The sequence below is a fragment of the Leguminivora glycinivorella genome, chromosome 1, assembly GCF_023078275.1.
Source record: "Leguminivora glycinivorella isolate SPB_JAAS2020 chromosome 1, LegGlyc_1.1, whole genome shotgun sequence".
Classification (NCBI taxonomy): Eukaryota; Metazoa; Arthropoda; class Insecta; order Lepidoptera; family Tortricidae; genus Leguminivora; species Leguminivora glycinivorella.
In genome coordinates, this window is record NC_062971.1 from 24641390 (window position 1) to 24663173 (window position 21784).

The 21784-nt window shown below is 38.3% G+C and overlaps 2 protein-coding genes across 3 annotated transcripts; one reads left to right on the plus strand and one right to left on the minus strand.

Annotated features, from left to right (window-relative positions):
* The first annotated feature begins 1091 nt into the window (after nucleotides 1–1091).
* LOC125242492 (T-cell activation inhibitor, mitochondrial) lies at nucleotides 1092–9282 on the plus strand. 2 transcript variants are annotated; one of them, XM_048151261.1, is made up of 13 exons: nucleotides 1092–1229; nucleotides 1452–1575; nucleotides 1676–1793; nucleotides 2353–2491; nucleotides 2710–2814; nucleotides 2961–3078; nucleotides 3671–3773; nucleotides 4048–4139; nucleotides 4480–4580; nucleotides 5103–5249; nucleotides 6142–6273; nucleotides 6708–6852; nucleotides 8376–9282. In XM_048151261.1, the coding sequence occupies exons 1-13, from the start codon at nucleotides 1207–1209 to the stop codon at nucleotides 8460–8462; spliced, it is 1434 nt and encodes a 477-aa protein (XP_048007218.1). In that variant the 5' UTR covers nucleotides 1092–1206; the 3' UTR covers nucleotides 8463–9282. The 2 variants fall into 2 exon arrangements, with proteins under 2 accessions (XP_048007218.1, XP_048007219.1); XM_048151262.1 differs by lacking the exon at nucleotides 1092–1229 and having other exon boundaries at nucleotides 1471–1575; nucleotides 1659–1793.
* A 135-nt stretch (nucleotides 9283–9417) lies between these two features.
* On the minus strand, nucleotides 9418–21222 carry LOC125242476 (kinesin-like protein costa). The gene is made up of 6 exons (XM_048151260.1): nucleotides 20789–21222; nucleotides 18301–20381; nucleotides 17703–17921; nucleotides 11900–12036; nucleotides 11051–11192; nucleotides 9418–9754 (listed from the first exon to the last, which is right to left on the minus strand). Exons 1-6 carry the CDS (start codon nucleotides 21063–21065, stop codon nucleotides 9638–9640), a joined length of 2973 nt encoding a protein of 990 aa, XP_048007217.1. The 5' UTR covers nucleotides 21066–21222; the 3' UTR covers nucleotides 9418–9637.
* Between the last annotated feature and the right edge of the window lie 562 nt (nucleotides 21223–21784).

Genomic DNA, 21784 nt, shown 5'->3' on the forward strand with positions numbered 1-21784 from the left:
TGTAGGCACATTTACAAACGACTGTACGGATATTACCCATATATGTATCCATCTCTATTCGTAACAGGAATGGTTGGTCTTCAAACTCTAGAAACCAGACGGAAACTGCTGCATATTATGCATTACCGCCAACTGTTTCACCATAGAGTAGATGACGCATCCGTGCTTGAGAGAATGGGGCTGTAAGTGCCAAGAGCGAATGTGGTGGTTGGCATGCCTGTTCGCGGCGGCGCACCGCTCGAGCCCGAGCTGCTCTTAACCGCATCATGTTGGAGACAAACGATATTGACATATTTGCTGATAGTGTTGGTGTGTTTTACAGAAAACTCTTAAGGTTCATAGACTCTACACTCCTTAGGTGATTAATGTAATAACCATAGTTTAACTTTTAAGTGTGTTTGCTTTTATTTATGTCAATTTAACATGTACATAATTATATTACCACATAAGTGCTTTGGTGAAATACTGTTAACTTTTGTGTATTTTTAATAAATAAATAAATAAAAAAAAAACGTGAAAAAAGTCCCAGAATCGGGCCCCTTTTGCTATACTCTGACCGCCCCTGTCTATACTACTGTAATGTTTGACGTTATCACGTTAAACTACCGTCCGTAAACCGACTTTACAGACAACCAATTTTTTTTTTTTTTTTTTATTTGTCGCCTTTTTGTACTAACCAGGTGTATGTTTTCCGATATTTAGACAACATTTTTTTTTATTAATATATAGCCTGTCAACCAAATTTTGGCAGTAGCAATGTACATCAAACTCCCTATGAAACGTAAACCAGGTAAACAACAGATATTTTTTTTTCAATCGCTCCTTCCTTAAATGATAATGTATTAAAAAGGGACGGATATGTGCTAGTTATTTCTGCTTTCCACAGATAAGAGACAAATGACACGCGAATTTCCACCGATTTTCAAAACTAGTGTTGCTAGCCCGCGATTTTTCAAATTTACCGCCTTTTTCTAGTGACAAGATTTGGTTGACGGTCTATATGTTTATAGTAGTGCACATCGAAACGAAACGGAACAAATGTCAATCCAATGACAGCCTGCTGTCAATGTCATACTATACTACTGTGTCCTATCAGTGTCAAACTAATGTCATTTAACTAAGCAAGCTTTTAAAAGTGATATAATAATATCAAAGTAGGTTTAAGTGCGCAAAATAGTGATTTTTCTAGCATACAGACTTTAAATAATGTATTCTAGACTTAAAATAAGGTATTTAAACGTTCTCTTTATATTTAAATCACCATTTAACAAACCCTGACTGCATGGTCAAACATAATCCTGTTTACAAGTTGTTTTGAGATATTCAATCGAAATATTAAGTATTTTATAGGCACTGACTTTAATAAAATGTCTTACAAAAAGAGTATTTGTTGGCCCAGAATGGAGCACTGATGGCGTATCAAATAATCTAAATGACTTCATTTTGTTTAGCTGTTGCCAATGTGCTGGAGGAATCCTGTGCAGATATTTGAGTTCGGCTGAAGTATCGACAGCCCTGCGACCTTTTTACTTCAGTGTACATCCAGATTTGTTTGGAAAATACCCAGAACAGAGAGTAAGTTATTGCTTCTTATTTTCATCTGTTAAACATTCAACAAGAAATACTTTACTGTTTTCTTTATCATATTTATTTAAAAGGTTATGTCTTATTACAGAAGGTAAATGAAAACTCATTACAGCAATTAAGTGCTCTAATAGAGGCACAGCAGTCTAGTCGTAGAATATCTATACCTCCACTATCATTTTACTTACGGCAAAAGGATATGGCTGAAGGTATGTATAACCAAATGTTACCTTAACTTGGAAAATAATAATTTATATTAATCAGTACACATTCAATTCTTCACTGTGTCTGTATGTCTGCATGTTTTGCAAGAAAGCCGAAACCAACTGAACAGCTGCAGTATTTACCTATAAAAACAGTTTTTAATAATATATATATTTTTTTGTGTATACATATTATGTATGCTATTCAAGGAGGTAATATTACTGCTCTACAACTGAGCTGATACATCATGAGGTTATTGGCAGGTTGTTAACATGCCATTAAAATTCTAAATTAAGTTAGCACACCTCAATTTTTCCAGTTGGAAAGGGCTATACAATACTTTTCACTCCCTTATTTAGGTAGCTTCTGGACACCCAAGTTTAAAAACTGCCTACTTAAATTTAACTTGTTAAAGGGTCAAAATTTTAATTGGTGCTTATGCACTAATTGCACTATATGTAGGACCTAGACCCTGCAATGTCAGGAGGTTAGCAAAGGTTTACAGAGAATAGCCAATCACAATAGATGTGAGAATATAAATTTCATGTTATTTAATAATTTCAGGAGAATTCAAACTAGTCAGGATCCAGTTGAACAGCAGTGATGTTAGGGAAACAGTTGTCAAAGTTTTAAGTGCATGTGATATATCTACTAAATATGTTGACAAGATACCAAGGAGTCCACAGAAGAGCAATACTTTTAGGTAAGAGCTGAGAGAGAAACAAAATGGCTGTTTTAACACTTCTTCTGCGCTAACAAGAACGTGCCTGGTAGGCGCTCATGAACTTTGCTCAGGCTCCGATGCCAGAAAACATCAATGCTGTCATACAAGCGGGCAGTTTTTGTCTGGTAGTAAATGTGTTAAAAGTAACTAAAAGACTTAGTATATAAATAATAATATTATGAAATATTTGTTTGCAGCAAAGAAAACTTTACGAAAGCATATAAAGAATACAGTGTTGAATTTGACAAAGTAGCCAGAATGAAGAGAAAAGTTCAGGAAAAGAAAGCAGTTGAAAATCTCATGTATGTACCTTTGCTATTGCACACTATATAAGGGAATAGAATTAACTTTAGGTATAAATAACTGTTCATCAGAATCTAAATCTTTATTTAAATTAAGGCTATTGTAAAATGTTATAACTTTTAAATAATCATTTTTAATATTATAGAGAGTGGATCTATGACAACAGTGCAACTGCAAGGAACAAATATGATGCAACAAGTGCAACCAGGGACCAAGTGAAGAGCTTAATAGACCACCTGTGCAGCACTTATGGTATAAAAGAAGTTCGTAAAAACTAAAATATTAAGTTTACTTTCTAGTTGCTTTTTATATTTTACTAGCTTTTACCCGTGGCTTCGCTCGCGTTAGAAAGATACAAAAAGTAGCCTATGTCACTCTCCATCCCTTCAACTATCTCCACTTAAAAAAACAAACAATTCGTCGCTCCGTTTTGCCGTGAAGGACGGACAAACAAACAGACACACACACTTTCCCATTTATAATATTAGTATGGATAATAATTACAATAGATTTACTTTTTATATAGCACTTATTAAATTTGAAGCAAAACAACTCTAAATTCTATGCAATGGAACTGTCTTTGGTTGTTTTTTGTCTTGTTTTGGGCCTTATTTTAAGGTTTTGTGTCAAAAGCTGAAAACATTTTATTTGTGTTTAGGTAATATTGACATCAAAAATACCTACTTACTCCTCGTAAATCTAGTTGTTCAGGGTTGTATGATGTGGTAAACATAATATTTATACAAGTTACATTCACTGTTTCCCTTATCATCATTAATGTGTTTTAATGTCTGCTACCTTTCAACAAAAATCAGAAAAATACCGTATTTTTGTCATGATCCAATATGATTGCAGGTAAAATATGATAGTGGTTGGAATATTAGCCATATCCGAGGTGCACTACAAAGTTTGGTCGCTCTGGCGACGCAACATTCACAACATATGAGCAATTTAACAGGTAAGTTCGAAAGTGAAGGCATACATGCAGCTGCAGATATATCAAATATATCAATGTTTTCTACATTATCAACCTATAACATATAGTTGTCAGTTGGTAGCCACTTGAACTATAGAACCAATAGTTCTGGGTTATAAGCACACTTTCAGAGTCACGGGTTATGTATATGTAGGTATTATAATATTTGTATATATATGCCATTACCAACAACACTGGTTTTCATAGCTTTATTTTTGAGCATAGTATATTTCTGATATGTTATGTTTAATTTCAGGTCGAACCATTGCTTTAGGACAATTTACTGGTGTAAGCCTAGATGGGGATGTTTATCTGAATATTATAGACGTGAGAAATGAATGGCTTTCGGTAAGATATGATTACTTTAGAGTTATTTTTCTACAATTGTCATCAATAGCATCCTGACTCAATATTTTGGTTATTTAAAGCTGAGTTTACACTTGCAAGATATTGCTGCAAGTTTTGAAACAGAGGTATATGGTATATGCAAGAAAGAGATGCAGATATTTGCCACTCACTCTTACGTCTTAAAGCTTACAGCAATAACTTGCTGGTGTAAACTCAACTTAAGGTTAGGGCTTTAATAAAGAATTTTAATAGTTCGTATCTACTATTCAAATATTATGTTTGCAATGCAGTATACAGTTTCTATATAATTTATTTAATTGAGTAATATATTTTATTTCAGCTTATTAAAAAGGTTAGCCAAGAAGATAGCGCTCTGACACAAATACCTCACTATGAGGAGGCTCTTTCCAGTATACTAAGGAATATACACATTTGTAGACGGTAATATTATTTTCTTTTTACTGTGACTCTATACTTCTATGTCGCCTCACCTGACACTGCTTGTACATAGTCTGTTAAAGACTTGAAGGCCAATGATGATGATGATTTTTATGTATTATTCAAAACATTAAAAAAATTAAAGCAGAAGCAAAAGTAGTTTTAAACCTCATATTCGTTTCATCGACAATGTGCTATAAAGCTACTGACCTGTTAATGTAGTCGCACATGGGCATAAAAAAGTTCTGTAGGTACAGTCGACCAAAAATGTGGTTTACCACCCTACGTTGAGGTTCGCTTGAACGTCATGAGACAACAAGGTTGATTTCCCCTTGCAAATATATTTTGTGAGTGACAATTGCTCTCTCTATATATGATACTTACGTCATGCCATGTGTGAAGTCAATCTTAGCGATCGTTAGAGTTCGCAGAAACTTTTGTCAAAAGTGGTAGACCACTTTCTTGGCCGACTGTACGTATTGAAAACCTCAACTTTATAAAAATATATTATTGGTTTTTATACAGGAAATTCATGCCAAAAGTGTCCGCTCACCAATACTGCAGCCACATGAGGCAGCTCATCACGTCCATCGGGGACTTCTACGGGCGCGGCAAGAAGATCCCCGCCTCGGTGCCAGAGTCTCTCAGCAAATACGAGATTGTGGTCGAGCCGTGAGTTCACTCTGTAATCAGTGTACAGAATACAAGCCCTTTATTATATATCTACTCACCGATTATTTTTTTAAATCTGCCCTGAATCCAGTTTATAGAGTTCCGTAACAAACAGGTACCTACCTACCTATCACACGCTTTTATACTCAAAGTAGCAGAGTTCTGTTAAGATATTTTTGTTCGTAACTGTGTGGATGTAACGGAACGCAACTGTACAAAAGGCATCATCAACATCATTATAAAAGCATCTGGGTTAAGAATTATAAGGGCAACTGAGGCTTGAGAGAACACGAGCAAACATGTAAGAAGACAGACTTTCTAGCGTACTATTTCGCTTGCATAAATACCTGTAGGTAGTGTAAAGCACTATACATAACATTCCTACCTCTAACAATAACTATGTCTTAAGTTTGTGTAAACATCGATTAAGCAATATCTACACATCAATGCCGGTTTAAGCCAATTAGGCATTGAAAGAACTTGCGACCTTTTTCTCTTATTTCCACCTAAGCAAGGATACCAACCTATAGGCAAAGACGAATAAGTAAGGAAAGAGTTGTAAATTCCATACATCGTGACATCTAGCGTCAATCTCGCGTAAATTATCAGTACCACTACTCGACACTAGGTGTCAACAGTGTCGCGTTTGCCAAAAATGTAATATTAAAACACTAAAAATTGTTGAGCATTAGAGCTTTTGTTCGTCGCGACATCTATTGACAAGTAGCAGTACTGATAATTTACGCTAATTGACGCGTGATTGACGCGTGCATGACGCTAGATGTCACTACAAATAACTTGCATTTACTGATGTATAGAATTACAACTTTTCCTTACTTCCTCTATGCTATAGGTTAGTTAAACGTGAATTTCAATGCGTGTTGACTTACAGCGAGGCCGGTCCACTCATGCTGTCCCCCACGGGCCAGTTCATCACGCCCTCCTCGTGCCCGGCCGACGAGCTCATCTACTTCATCAGCAACCACCTGGACGAGGCCATGCTGCTCCTCACCGAGTACAGCATGTAAGTCTTGTGTTCTTGAACCGAACCTGCTTATTGAAAGGAGTATTTTACGTAAGGGTTGATACAAGTTTTCTCTTCCCTTTTTGTGCGCTATCACAGATACATACATACAATCTCTGTATCCCATAAAGGGGTAGGCAGAGCACATTACTCCACTTGGCAATTACGGGGATGCAAGAAAACGAGGTTGTGGCATTGCAGTGACAGGTTGCCAGCCTCTCGCCTACACCACAATTTAACCCATAAAGATAACCATGACGATTTTATCCAGATATTTACTTAGATAAATACTTGAATTTTTTAAAATCTTAAATAGTTCAAAGGTGATAGTGCCGTGCATTACAAAGGGGCAACTCGACTTTTAATTTACTTGAAAGCATAAAATCAAGAGGTTTTTCGATTAGCTATTTAAAAATACCTACATTTTTATTCAGAAACAAGCACGTGGAAAAGGCACTTTACAAAGAAGTGAAAGAGCGGTTCGGACTGCTCGAGCTGCACAAGGACGACAGCATCACGCCGGCGCTCATGATACTGTGCTGCCAGCGGCTGCTCACGCGCATCGACAAGATCGACACGGTACGCATGTCACTTATTTACCCCTTATTCATAAACGTACTCTAAAGTTATCAAGCCGATAAAGTTCGTTTGTCCTTTTCTATCACACCGATACGTCGGAAAGGGACAAACGGACTTTATCGGCTTGATAACTTTAGCGTAGGTGGCACATAGCGAGGCACAGACAGGGCAAACAAAGCGGCACATCGCGAGGCATCGCGAAACTGCGCTCACGTTTACCTCGGTGGAGCATCTTGCCTTGTGATAGGCTAGTAGCTAGTAGTACATTCCTACACGTTGATCACGTAGACAACGTAGTAGTGATTGAATACAGATAAACCACCTCTCCATACGATAAGGGATTGCCTCTGTCACGTAGGTTAATCATATAATATATTATAAGAAACTGTACTTGAGTATTGAGGAGAGTATTAGGAGTATTAGATAGGTTGGAGATATTATACCTATGGACCACAACTGACTACAGTGTTTAACTTCAATCACCTCCCAGGCACTCTGCCTATTTCACCTCGGCCGAGGCACGTCTAAGCGCCTGTTTAATGGAACATCGCAATGCAATTTTTAGGTCTTTATTACAGTAAATCCCTAGGAATTGCTTTGTAATTAATAATTAAAGGACGTGTCAAAAATTAATTCGTTATATACAGTTAAGAAAGTTTATTTTATATACAATCATAATAAAATATCAAATACTACAATTATTTTAAAATTGTAAATTGTAAAGTCTTTTCGGAGAGAGAAGAGTTACAAAATGTATAGGATAGGGAAATGTGTGAGACCATACACGTCACAGAGAACCTCCTATAGAGTAGAAATCTTGTATATTTTGTTCGCGATACGAGTCACCAGTGTTTGGGGTGCGAGGAGCGGGCGGGGAATGTGTTAAGCGCGCTGTGATTGGCCGTTTCAAGGACGGCGGGCAGTCGCGCCAGATGAAAAGGGACAGAAGTATGACTGTCCCTCTACTGACGCGTAAGTGGCCAATGTAAGTTGACCTATGCCGGCTCTGAATAAATTATAAATATGACTTATTTGTGGAATGTAATGCCGTCTGTTTTTAAATTTGAGCTTCTTGTTACCTTTCCACACCATTTCACACTACAGGTGGACATCTTTAAGGCATCAAAATACCCTTTTCCAATTTTTTAGTGCGAAAAACACGCGCTGCTTTCGGGTCTGTTACTTGGTCGATACTGATCGGGCACGGCGAGCGCCCGCGCTTATATCAGTGCAAATACTAGGAAGGCTGGCGACCGCGAGTCGTCTTGTAATGGATGTCTATAGGGGTTGGTCTGTGATACACGTTGAACGACTCGTCTCTTTCCGAACTAACTAATTACTTTTTTCCTATCTAACATTAGAGTTTACGAAAATGTAATCAAATTTTAATATGTCAATGTCATGAAAAGATATATCAACGTCGACAAAACGTATTAACTAACCAAAACTGGAGATCACATAGGTCATAGAGTATTTGTTAATCTAGGAATACATATAATTATTGTATGTTTTTTTTGTTACAGAAACTACAAGGAAACATTTTGAATGTCACACATTACTACTCGGTGCTAACGGAGGGCGTTTTATGTATACCTTGGAACTTCAAATAACACTTTTGCACACTTATACCTACTTTGAGAAAAAATTAGATAAATGTTGTACGTAACACTCAATATGAAACATTTAGAAACAACTGTTATAGGTATTGCAAAATAATCAATTTATTTTAGAAAATACACTCCACTATTTAGATTTATATAAATTAAAAATATATTGCGTGCCACTTTTTCGGAGTGTCATATTTCACAACTCGTGTTCCAAAATAGTAATAGTACACATACAAGCATTTAGTATTTCTTACGGCCCAGCCACGACATTGGTCTAAGTGCGACAGCGGTGAGCGGCAGCCATACGTGCGAATGAAAAGTCTCATCGCTGTGTCTCGCTCCAATGTATGGCCGCCGCTCACCGCTGTCGCGCTTAGACCAATGTCGTGGCTGAGCCGTTAATTTCGTGGAACAAAGTTCATTAAGAATACGAAATAGTTGAAAATTTGTGATGTTACTTTTAAGTGACTATGGATTTTATAGTGAATCTTAGTGTTGTGATCCATGACAGTATCATCTCCACTTTTTATTTCCAGTTATCACCCTTTATACTTGGGCATTAAAGGTCAACAATGTTAACTAAGCGAGTGGTGGGTAAGAAGCTTGAATTATACTGAAGATATTAATATTATAATACGGTTTTCATGGCCTTTTACAATCGGCAGCACAATGGATCACAACACGAATCTTTAGAAAATTTTAACGCTTATATTATGAAGTAGAGTATAAAATAATTTCGAATTTACATTAATTTTAATATTAAGGTGCTGATACGCTTGATCGTTCACTTGGGCTGTCGTTACCCATAAGCACGCAAGGCTGAAAGGCCAGGCTGCGGGACCGCTGTGCATGTACGACAATAATTTCTTGCTTACTAAAAAATACAACTGCGCTGCCATTCACCTTGATAACAAACTCCTATATTTAATAATAGTAACAATACAATTTTTAGGAAAAGTACCTATCCATAAGAAGTTTCGAAACCCGAAAGCCGAGCTCTGTGTATTCTTTCGTTTTGGAGAACGTCCATCGCAAGTGGACGCTCAAATCTGCCAGCACCTTTAGTTAGGTACGTTTAACAAAGATGTATAAAATCATGGATAAATGTATTGTAATATTTTGTAAAAAGTGAGTATAATAAATAAGTGTAAAGTTGTAAATAAAGCGAAGTGTAAATATCAGTGTTTCTTGTGCTGCACGATGACGAGCTTGTTCCTCTCCTTGGTGACGCGCGCGGCGGGCGCCGCCGTGGCCGGCATCAGCTGCCGCAGGTTCTGCCGAGGGATCACGGGCGCCTGCGACACATATACTAGCTAATTTAACGTACTCATAGGCGTATTAAAGACCCTAGCACCGAAACTTTTGATAAATAAAGCACGAAGAATTTCGTACATGGACACATTGGACACGCACACATTAATTATTTTGATTTCGCAACACATAAAAGCAAAAAAGGCTACGTGATACTAGCGTAGACGATAATGTGAGGAAATGGAGTAACGTATCATTATAAGCCTAGTAATAATCCGATTCCCGAAACGTGGGATTTCATCGATGACTACGACACCTAATCACAGATTATTAATAAATTACTAACGTAACAGATCCTTCGCTTGCCTGCAAAACGACAAACACCTACGCTTTATTTAACTAATAGTAATAAGGTACTACGTAAAACTCAGAAGAATAGTAGGTGCGTGCCACGCGACTACACAGGCGGGCGCCTGGCACCTCTCCACCACTTGTTACCTCGAGGCAACTGCTAGCGGGTAGGTACTCAACGCGCGACCGCGAGCGAGTGACGTAGGCAGGCCTGACCTAATGCCGATACTCACCGGCGGACAGCTCGCCTGCTGCTTCATGCAGTCGACGTGGCGCATGAGGTCGTCAGACGTGACTGTGTTGGTCCTCATACTCAGCGACAACACTCGGGACTCTACTTTCTAGGGATCGGTGTATCAAGTCTACGCCACTGCAGTTCGGTATTCACAGACGGACATCTGGCTAGCTGCTTCATGCAGTCGACGAGGCGCATGGCGTCGTTCGACGTGTCGATATACCCTGTAACAGCGCTGGCTCGGGGTCAACCAAGTCTACGTTACCACAAGTTCGGTACTCACCGGGGTACACTTCGCCAGCTGCTTCATGCGGTCGATAAGGCGTATAGTGTCGTCGGACGTGTCCGTGTCGGTCGTCATGTCCAGTGACATGCTGGCTCGGGGTTGCCACTCCCTAGAGACCGGTGAACCAAGTCTACGTTACCACAAGTTCGGTACTCACCGGGGGACACCTCGCTAGCTGCTTCATGCGGTCGACAAGAAGACGCATGGCGTTGTCAGACGTGTCGGTGTCGGTCGTCATGCCGAGTGACAACGCTCGCTCAGGGTAACCGCTTACTAGTGACCAGTGTCTATGTTACAAGTTCTGTACTCACGGGGGACACCTCGCTAACTGCTTCATGAGGTCGACGAAGCGCATGGCGTCGTCAGACGTGTCGGTGTCGGTCGTTATGCCGAGTGATAACGCTCGCTCAGGGTAGCCACTTAATAGCGACCAGTGAACCAAGTCTATGTTACAAGTTCTGTACTCACCGGCGGACACCTGGCCAGCTGCTTCATGCGGTCGACAAGACGCATGGCGTCATCGGACGTGTCCGTGTCGGTCGTCATGCCCAGTGACAACGCTCGTTCAGGGTTGCCGCCCTCTAGGAACCGGTGAACCGACTGGTATTGTCTGAAATAGTTTAATATAAAAGTAAGATAACGCCTTATGAAAAAAAAAGTCACAATAAAAATTAACACAAACTGAAAGTCTGAAGACTACGAATTTTTTTAAAAAAAAAAAAAAATTTCAAAATCGAACACTTGAAAAAACATTAAAAAAAAAAAAAAAAAAAAAAAAACATACAGAATTTGTAGGTATGATTTAATTGACTCTTTACATTCACTAGTTTTGAGCAAGAAAGATCATAAATGCTTTGGTAACTTTGTTTTCGTGTCTAATAAAATGTGGTTCAAATGAATAGATTGTTTTGCCGGATATTCGATTATTGCCCCATCGAAACACCGAATTTTCGGCATTCGGTCAAAAACATTATTCGGGGCATTTCTAATTATTAGACCGCTCTGGTAGTCTTCTGATTTATATTATAGTATTTATAGTGGTGTTCTTGGGCTTCAAACAATCCGATTTTGTCTGACAAGTGGACACGATAATGCGTCCGCATGCGGTTTATCTGCAAATGACATCTGCGACAACGTACGAGTATAAGGCCGAAAGTACACTATCATATGTTTATCATAGAAATATGATCATAAATCTGTATGCCTCCCTTTTTCTCCAACGTGAAGGAAAAGGGCGGCATGTTGTCTGTGATCATATTAGTATGATAAACATATGATAGTGGACTATCGGCCTAACACCGGTGATCGGGCTAGTACCTGGTCATGGCGCTGTGCTTGGAGCGTTGCGCGAGGCGCCAGGCGGCGGCGGCGCGCGCGCGCCACGCCGCCGCCTCCTCCGCCGCCTCGGCCGCGCCCGCCTCCAGCGCCGCGCACGCGCCGCGCAGGTCCACCACCTGCGAGTAGGCACGACGTTATGGATATCGGCACGAGACTAGGGTTGTAAAAAAACGGTTTTTTTTCTGGCTTGAAAAAAAACATGAAAAAAAAGCGTGAAAAAAAACAGTTTTTTTTCTGGAGTATGTTTTTTTTCTAAAGTACGAAATCTCAAAATTTGCAAAGTAGTTAATACTTTTATACGGTATTTTAGACTTAATGTTAACTATTAAACGAATTTAATCAAATAACTTTAATTTCTGGTCTTATAAAAGTAACATTTACGAAATCTGTAGTTTGTAGTTATCACTATTTACTGTTGGCAACACCACCGCCTCTCCACGCTGCACGCCGCATCGGGGATTCCCCAATAAACGTTTGTATACTGACTAAAATGTACGTTATTGTTATTGAAACATGTTACAACTCACGAAAAACCGTTATTGTCGTATTATTTGTTCATCTGAAAAAAAACCATATTTAGAAAAAAAACCAAGGTGCTCGGTTTTTTTTCATGTTTTTTTTCATAATTCTGAAAAAAAACATTTGGTTTTTTTTCTATTTACAACCCTACACGAGACCATGGTGGATTTAGACGAAGCCTATTTCGTGACGCCTAAACTACGGCGCCGATGCCTGCCGAAAACACATCTGCAGACCGTTTAGATGACGACTATTTTCAGCCGTTTAAATCTCGCCAGCGGACCGACTTTTTCACACCTGAGTTGTTTACACGGCGCCTTTTCAGCACCGGTCATTAAGCATGCCGCCACAGTCGACGGAGTTAGTTATTACACCGATTTATCTATGTTAAGATATCCATAATTTAAAATGAATTCAGGAGCTCTGAAGTTGAAAAAGTAGTGTATAATCAAAGCACGTTTTGGCGTTATGGCGCAATTTTACTCGAAGAAGATATACCCCATAACCAGACCTACTCCTCTTTACGGCACCGAAGCAGACTAGCGACTGGTACCAAAGTGTTTACACGAAGGCGAAAAACCGGCCAAGTGCGAGTCGGACTCGCCCACCGAGGGTTCCGTACAAACTTTCAATGGTTAAAATAATCATACTACTCATACTCATATTCATTTATTTGTAACGCCATTTTACACGTCAAGATTTGATTTAAAAAAATAATATTCATACAAGAATAATACTTAGAGAATAAATAGACAAAAGATTGAAATTACAAAAAGTTAGGCAATATTCACATAAAAAATGCACAAATATATTTTTCTAATTAGGTAATAAAAAAATTGTCATATTTAAGTGTAGAACGGGTGCTCGACCAGCCAATTTTTTAAGCGATACGTAAAGTTCGACACACTAGGCACTTCAACCACATATTGCGGCAATTTATTGCAGACGGCAGGGTCCATCACATGTGTTAATTTGTTGGATTTCGCCAATTTACGGTCGATACCTACTAACTTTCCGGCGTTTCGAGTGTTGTACTTGGAATACATGTTGTTAGTTTTGTCACAGAATATATAATAGTACAGTTTTGTATGCTGCCAAGTTCTGTCTTACATAAATGGCTACCTGCATGATAACTATTGCAGGCAGTGTAAGGATTCTTATTTTTTAAAGAGTTCTTTGGGCGGAGTGTGTACAGGTCGTTTCTGACAGCTCGTTTCTGAAAGCGAAATTCGTCGCACACCTTACTACTGTCAACTCTGCAATTCTCTATTATAACCTTGTGTGTGTTTGTTGTCCCAAATAAATTAAACAAATTGAAACTGTTTCTTCCATGTCATCTGGATGAGATGTGACAACTGTATCTTAGACAATATCCTCCCCGCCGTTATCGTCAGTGTCTTCCTTTATCCTGGGGGTGTCGTTGACTTTCGGTCCGGAGGTAGCGGGTTCAAACCCGGCTCTTACCAATGACTTTTTTCTGAACTTATGTGCGAAATGTCATTTGATATTTGCCAGTCGCTGTTCGGTGAAGGAAAACATCGTGAGGAAACCGGACTAATTCCAATAAGTCCTAGTTTCGGGTTGGAAAGTCAGAAAGGCAGTCGCTTTCGTAAAACTAGTGCCTACGCCAAATCTTGGGATTAGTTGTCAAAGTGGATCTCAGGCTCCCATGAGCCGTGGCAAATGCCGGGATAACGCAAGGGGGATGATGAATGAGGATGGTCACCACGGAACGAAAGCAACTTACTGATTCCTGTGCAAACCAAAGTAGGTACCAGCTGCTTAGGAAGAAATACTGAAGTTAATATTTTGCCGGTGCACTACAGATTGTAGTAGTGGTAGATGTGGGTGTGAGAAGGCCTTTATGGACAGCTAATTGTATCGTTACCTGTTGTGTGAATGCATTTATGCATTTATGCATCGTAATACAATCATGTTCATGAAATACATATTTTACACGTTTATCACATACATTTGTTGTTTAATTTCGTTTTAAAGTCGTATAATTATTCAACAGTACATAACACAGAAGCATATGTCTACATATTATGAAAGGTATTTGAATGATCTACAAGATTTTTTAAGAAAACATTTGTCTAAGATAAATATTTTTCAAAATATGGAGCAATGTTAGAAGCAAAAAGTGGGGGGAAAACTATTTTTAAAAAATTAACAGTTTTTAGGAGCTCATACCTAGATAATGGTTAAGAATAGAAAAAAAGTTTCCATATCAAAGTTATAGAGAATTTTATAAGCTTTCGAAATGTAGTAAACCAAAATTTCGTATGACGCATAGTTTTTGAAATATGAGCAAAAAACCAAAAAATGGGACCTTTTGCATCCCCCCCTCTTCGAGCTCACGTCCAAAGTCCGAGGACTTTTAGTATGTATGTCTCCTGACTACCCCTAACAACATCCCGTAGTGAAACTTTCTGCTTTCGGCCATTCCACCTAGACCCCCCTTTTGAGCATTCATTGACTGATCTAATAATAAAGAGTACTATCGTACAGTATGGCCACCCCCGCTCCCCGCTGAAAATGCCGCCAACCCCCTCTCGGTTGGGTCACTATCGAATGTACCTTATTTATTTAAACGACCATTTCAGTTAGATGACATAAAAGTTAAATATACGGTCAGCATAGAGTCAATTCAACCGCGACGACATAAAAGTATAATACACACTCAGCAAAGCGTCAATTTAGCTGAATGACTAAGAATTAGAATGGACAAGTAGTTAAACGTCTGGAAATATAAATAGCCCTTATGATTAGAATATCCAATAAGCCGAAAGTGATACAAGTTGATTGACATGAACACAGAACGAGTTAGTAGCATAACGTCATGAAATGTCTGAAGTAAAATAATTAGTATACGTGTGAATTAGAATTAGTTTGTCATATTTAATTATGAAGACGTCACACAATCCAGACGTTTTGCTTCATGGGTATTTTGCGTTGCAAATGTTTTGCTACCGGACCATTTAGCGTTAATGTCAATTAAGCCATAAAGATATTCGAAGATAAAGAGGTTTTGCTGCTAGCTCATTTTAAATTGTAACATTATGAGTTCCAGACGTTTTGCTAAATAGGCATTTAGCATTCATGTCTATGTGGTCACAACGACATAATACAATCCAGACGTTTCAGCTATATTGTCGTTTAGCGATATGGTAAAAATGATACGGACCCTCTCGGTTACCTCACAGTTACCGCCTGTCAATAACACGAACATTCGCATCGCATTTGAATTTCTTGACTGATAACTCTAATTCTAAATTGAATATACTCTAAGGTAGAGCAGAGTCTAACTGGGGAAGTACATCCGCTTTACAAAATACCGCAGTCAAGTAGCACTAGACCTTACTCAATGATGTGTTCCTGCCGCTAAGTAAGGCAGCCAGAGCTCAACGAGGGTGCGGTATGCTGACGACGGGAGGACCTACGGAAGTAATTAGGACAATAGATTGACCTTTGAGTCGTCGGCACCCAGGCCCCTTCTAACTACAGGTTTGTACAAGTTTCTAATGAGTCGGCAACGCACATGTGCCACTCCTTGAGTGGCAGGCGTCCATAGGTTACGGTGACCGCTTTCCATCAGGTGGACCGTATGCCTGTTTGCCACCTACGTGTTACAAAAAAAACTCTCGACGAATTCACCTTAAACATTAAAAACTAAATCAAAATCGATTGATTCGTTCGGGAGCTATGATGCCACAGACAGACAGACATGTCAAGCTTCAAACCTATTATTATTATAACACTCCGTCGTTTTTGCGTTGGTGGTTAAAAACAAGAAACCTCCTTCAAAACTATAATAAAACACAACTTTCTATGAAAATTGGTCAAGTGCGAGTCGGATTTCGACATTTCCATACAAACAGGTCATGAGCGCCTGACGAAATGTGATAGCAACGTACACTAAATTTCGTATTTTCAATTTCGTATATTTCGGAATCGATAAGAGATAGAGCAAAATGGACTTCAGATTTTGGTTGTCGGTGGCACAATTTTTTTGTTTTCGTATATATACACCTTTTTTTTGGCCTATGTGGGCAATATTATGGTCAGTGTAGTTCTAAACGGTCTTAAGCGCCTCCTTTTTAGTAGGAACTTAATTCTTTTTGGAAAATGAATTTTTTTTAACAATTTCTGAAACAAAACGAAACAGAAATTGATTTCTTTTGTACCTGTCCAACGCGCCTACACAATTTTAAGACGTTTAGTAACTACTTGCAGCGGCAGTGAGTGAAATTCGTAATCTGAGTTTTTTTCTCTTAAGTTCGACTTACGCTTGACTGTAGATTTCTAATAGGTTTTCCTGTAATCTACAGGTAGAGGGCTATCTCGTGAATTTTTTTGAAAATTTTACGCTAAGTAGTTTCGGAGATAAGGGGGGGAATGGTCATTTTTTGCTTATTTTCTTAAATTACTTCTAAATTACCGAAACAAAAAATATAAAAAAAATATATTTCAGATGCTGGTAAAATGCTCTTTCATTTGATATGTAACACAATATAGTTTTAATAACTTTGATTTTTAATTTTAAATTTTACCCCCCAAAAGTGACCCCTGTGATTAAATTTCATTTAATTAAATTATATGTCCGTCTTTGGGCCACAGGTTTACATACGTGTGCCAAATTTCAAGTAAATCGGTCAAGCAGTTTCGGAGAAATCGGCTGTGACAGAGGGACAGACAGACACGCGAGTGATCCTATAAGGGTTCCGTTTTTCCTCTTTGAGGTACGGAACCCTAAAAAAGGCATGGGGGCAGCCTGGCGCCGAAAAATAGTCCTGTGTTCTATTCCGTGCCTTTACTGGCACGTCGCAATATAAGGCACGGAAACGGAAAGTGTTTACACAATGCCTTTTTCAGGCGGCGTAGTTTAGGCGCATCAAAATAGTCTTCGTCTAAATCCACCATGTCTGACCTCATACACTATAAATCGAGCAGCAGTCATATAACTGATTGTACCAGTCCTATTTTTGTTGCACTATATATAAATATAATAATGTGCTATATAACGATTAGATCTCAATCACTAATACTCTTAATACCTACTATGCCAACCTTTAGTATGTAGGATCTAGCCTCCTGAGTCTTCGTTCAATATGTATTTTTATTGTGTAAGAAAAGTTATATTTTTATTAGTCATACAGCTGTGAAAATGACAGTTTACCTAGGTTATCATCAGTATCATCACACTCAAAGTCGAGTAAGTTGCAACAAAGGCTTAATATTCCATTATATTAAAACAACATACCTTCTGGAAATATCTATAAAGCAGTGTCTTCATCTCATCATGCGGCAGCTTGTCCAGCCTCGCCATCAGCATCTGCTCGCCGCGGCTCTTGGAGTCGCGATTGTCGGCACAGTCTGACAGAGACGCGGATGGCGACCGGCCGCATATCAGGTTGTTCTTGTACTCTATGGCGGTGTCTATTGCTTCTATAGCCTCTTCACATTCGAGCAACTTACGCTCCTAGAAAACGAAATAACGTTAAGGGCCAGTTGCATCAACCACATTTGACAGACACATCATCGTCACGCAACAGACGTTTATCGAACTTCCCATACAATAAAATTTAACGAATGCTTTAATTAACGGTGATAGACGGTTTGGTGCACCCGACCCTAAGTTAGTATGGGTTAAATCTGTAGATGTACAAATGGGGGTCAAAATTATAGTATTATTTTGGATTCTTACATTTATGTCTCTTTGACTAAAGCATTATAAGTCGCTTATTGTAATGTAAGGGTGTGGTGTGGGGTATGGTTTTGCACAATAAAGTAATAAATATTTGGGGGATATTTTACACAGATAAATAATAAAGTTTAAATAATTAAATAGGTTTACTCACCTCAGAATCCGATAAGGATTTGTACATTTTTCTTTTGTGACCTAAACTACATCTTTGTTCATGTAAACATTCCCTAGTCTTCCTCAAGTTTTTTATTTCTTTCCTTAACATAAATTCCTTTTCTTTTGATAGTTCTAAATTCTCCAAATCATTTGTCTTTTCCTTAAGTATACTGTCTATATGAGATATTCTATGTGTAAAGTGTTTTAATGAATGCACCTTTTTATCTTTTACTTCAACTGAAGTTTCAGATAGTTCATCTAATTTCATTTTGTCCTTAACTAGTTCTACATCTAATGTGTTTTTACGTTTTTCGTCTTTTTTTATTTGCCGCTTAATTTGATCTATCTGTTTCTTATATGTTTTCAGACTAGTTTCGTGTTTTCTTATCTCTCTTATATTGTCTTGGTCAATTGCAGTGGACTCTTCACTGTCTTCTAGTTGTTTTTCATATTTCTCTATTATGGACTTGCATTGTTGTAAATGGTGTAATAACTTGACATTGTTCTTGTCTATGGCTAACTTTGAGTGTGTAGCTGCAAAATCTGCTTTGGCTTTATTATACTGGTTCTTTGTGGCAATTTTTTCTGAATAAGGTTTATTTTGTGAATTCATTGATCGTGAAAGATCGTCTATCAGCCTTTCTTTAGCAATACAAAGATTTATCAATTCTTTGAGTTGTGATTGGCTATTCCCTATTTCTTTAGATAATTTCCTAGCTAACACTTGTTTCTGTGCATACTTTTCTTTAGTCAGTTTATACTTTTTACATAGCTCTACATTCTCTGGAGAGTCAATCATTTTAAGAAGCTCCCTCTCAATCAGTTTTGGTTCAGGATCAAGATCATTTTTGTGGGATTCAATCAGAATTCTTTGAGATTCAGGTGAGATTGCTTTTGCTGCCACTTTTCTTAGTAACTCAAGTTCTGGCCCGGATAAACTTTCACCTGGTTGAATGGTTCTTCTACGCCCAGAATTTGACTGAGAAGTCATAATGGGTAAAGACTGTGACCCACTAGTTTCTGATATTGTGATATCATCAGAGTCTGCATGGTTCAGATATTCCTCACATCTATCTGCAAATAGCTGATCATTCTTTTCTCTAAAATATTCCATGAATTTATCCAGTTTGTCTTGGAAGACTGTGTCAGAGTCACTATCTTCTGATTCAGACTCTACATCAGATTCACTGGGCTCACTAGGTTCCGTATCTTCAGCAATTCTTGGCAAGCCATGTCTTGGACCTACATCTTTATTTTCTACCGCATCAGTGTTGAGACATTCATCACATTCAGCTTTCAGGAACAACCATTCGCTTACTTGGTTCATGTCTGTCTCAGACAATGATTTAGATTGCAATATTTTATTAAATAGCCCTTCTGCGTTAGACACTAATTTGATCCATTGAGCAGTAGCAAACTGCAAATTGAAATTGTTATCAACTGGGTGGGCCATTGATTTCTCATTGTATACAGGTGTATTGTTGTCTGCAAATAAATTGACTGTGACAAAATTCTTTATTCCTCTGCAGCATAAACACAAATTCAGTATTTTCAATGTATCTTGATAATCTTCAGGTTCTGTGCTGGTACATCCTATCACCCATGTAAATGCACGTCCCCCAAATGAGTCTCTGAGCATAGCTGTGAGAATACATTGATCATAATTTATTTGTTTTGGTGGGTTGCCAGCTAAAAGTTCCTTTATTATATTTTCTAAAGCATAAAGTCCAGGTTCTGGATATGCAGCTAGATCACAAAAACTAGCTGTTGACATCCTGTGATTAAGTACTCCATTTGTGCCAACCCACTTCTGTTCCATACTTACTGTAAAGACAGTATGGTTGTTACCCTGGCAGCGCTGCCTCCAACCTAACTGTAAATACTGGAATGCTTCCTCAACATTACAGCATCTCACTAAACCAGCTCCCAGCACATCAAATATATTGTTGTTAACAACTTGCATCCATGTTATGTGCAGTATGTATTCCCTCTCAGGCATTTGATTCAATTTATGAAATATCTCAGTCAGGAACCTGGGTACTATGCCTTGGTCACACTCACTATGAATGCATTCAAAACCTGAAAAAATTAACAAAGGTTAGTAAAGGGACTGAATAGTAAATTGAACCATTGACCATAGTATAAATTAAATTGAAAAATTATAGAATTAATTGGGCAGTTGTTTTAGAAGAGCCAGCTTAAGTAGAAATCATCAGATTGTGATTATTAGTTTAGTCTCTATATTATTCTTTCGACATAGTTCATTTTTAGCATTTATGAAAGTCCATTTGTAAACAACATTGTGTCAAGCTGCAGCCACAGAGTTGACTAGATGTTTGAAATCGCTAATGTGGGGTCTAATCTAACCTTTAGGGATAGTATCAAAACAATATTACAATATTAAACGCTTTCAGACAATTATTGTAGATGGGTTGATTGTGAGAGTGAATTTGACAATATTCAGCTAATTTTTCTGTGAACCATACCTGGCCCAAACAACGTGTAGGTTTTCCCAGTCTTAGGCTGCCCAAATACAACCACTGAAGTATCACATCCATCTAGGAAACAATTTATTTGCGGTATCATAAACGAATTGAAGAGGTGAGCTTGAGTACAATCTACAGGTAAAGCCCTGTTGACGTGAAAAGTTTGTCCACTTTCTGTTATCACAATTTGAGTCACTGGATTACTGAATATGCATTGTGAGGAGTCCACTAAGCTGGGAGGCTTTAAACGCACAGCGATTTGCACTGGGATTTCCATGGCGACTCCTTGAAGCACTATAAACCTGGCTTCAACTTCAGAATAGTTCTGTAAATGTTCTAAGATCACATCTTGTCAATTTCACATCAGACATTAACCAAAAAAATTTTTAGTTTACACAAGTATGAAAAAAATCTCATTTTCTTCAAAAAGTAACACAATCAACACTACACTAAACCAAAAACCAATGTCAAAATACAAAAAAAAAACATTCAGAAAAAAAATTTTAATGCACAGCCAAACTATATACAACTAAACAATCCGCATTTATTTTAATGTTTGCAGTCTGGTACGCCTGTTTCTTACTTCTATAAACTCTGGCAATACTCACTTTGGCAGTAAGAAAAACCGGCCAAGAGCGTGTCGGGCCACGCTCAGTGTAGGGTTCCGTAGTTTTCAGTATTTTTCTCAAAAACTACTGAACCTATCAAGTTCAAAACAATTTTCCTAGAAAGTCTTTATAAAGTTCTACTTTTGTGATTTTTTGACGTGATAACGTCTAATAACTCGTTACTACGGGCAGCATGCACGAAAAAGATGACGTTATTGTCCCGTTTCGCAATATAGTTTTTGCGCCATCTATTGGCGCGCGTTGGAACTAAGCGGCTGATCGATGCGCTCGGTATGGTTATAGCGTGTGGCCTGAGTAAAGCACCACAGCTGGGACAGATGGCGCGCCCGTGTGTTGTTCTCGTTAAGCTGAGTTTAGACCAGCAAGT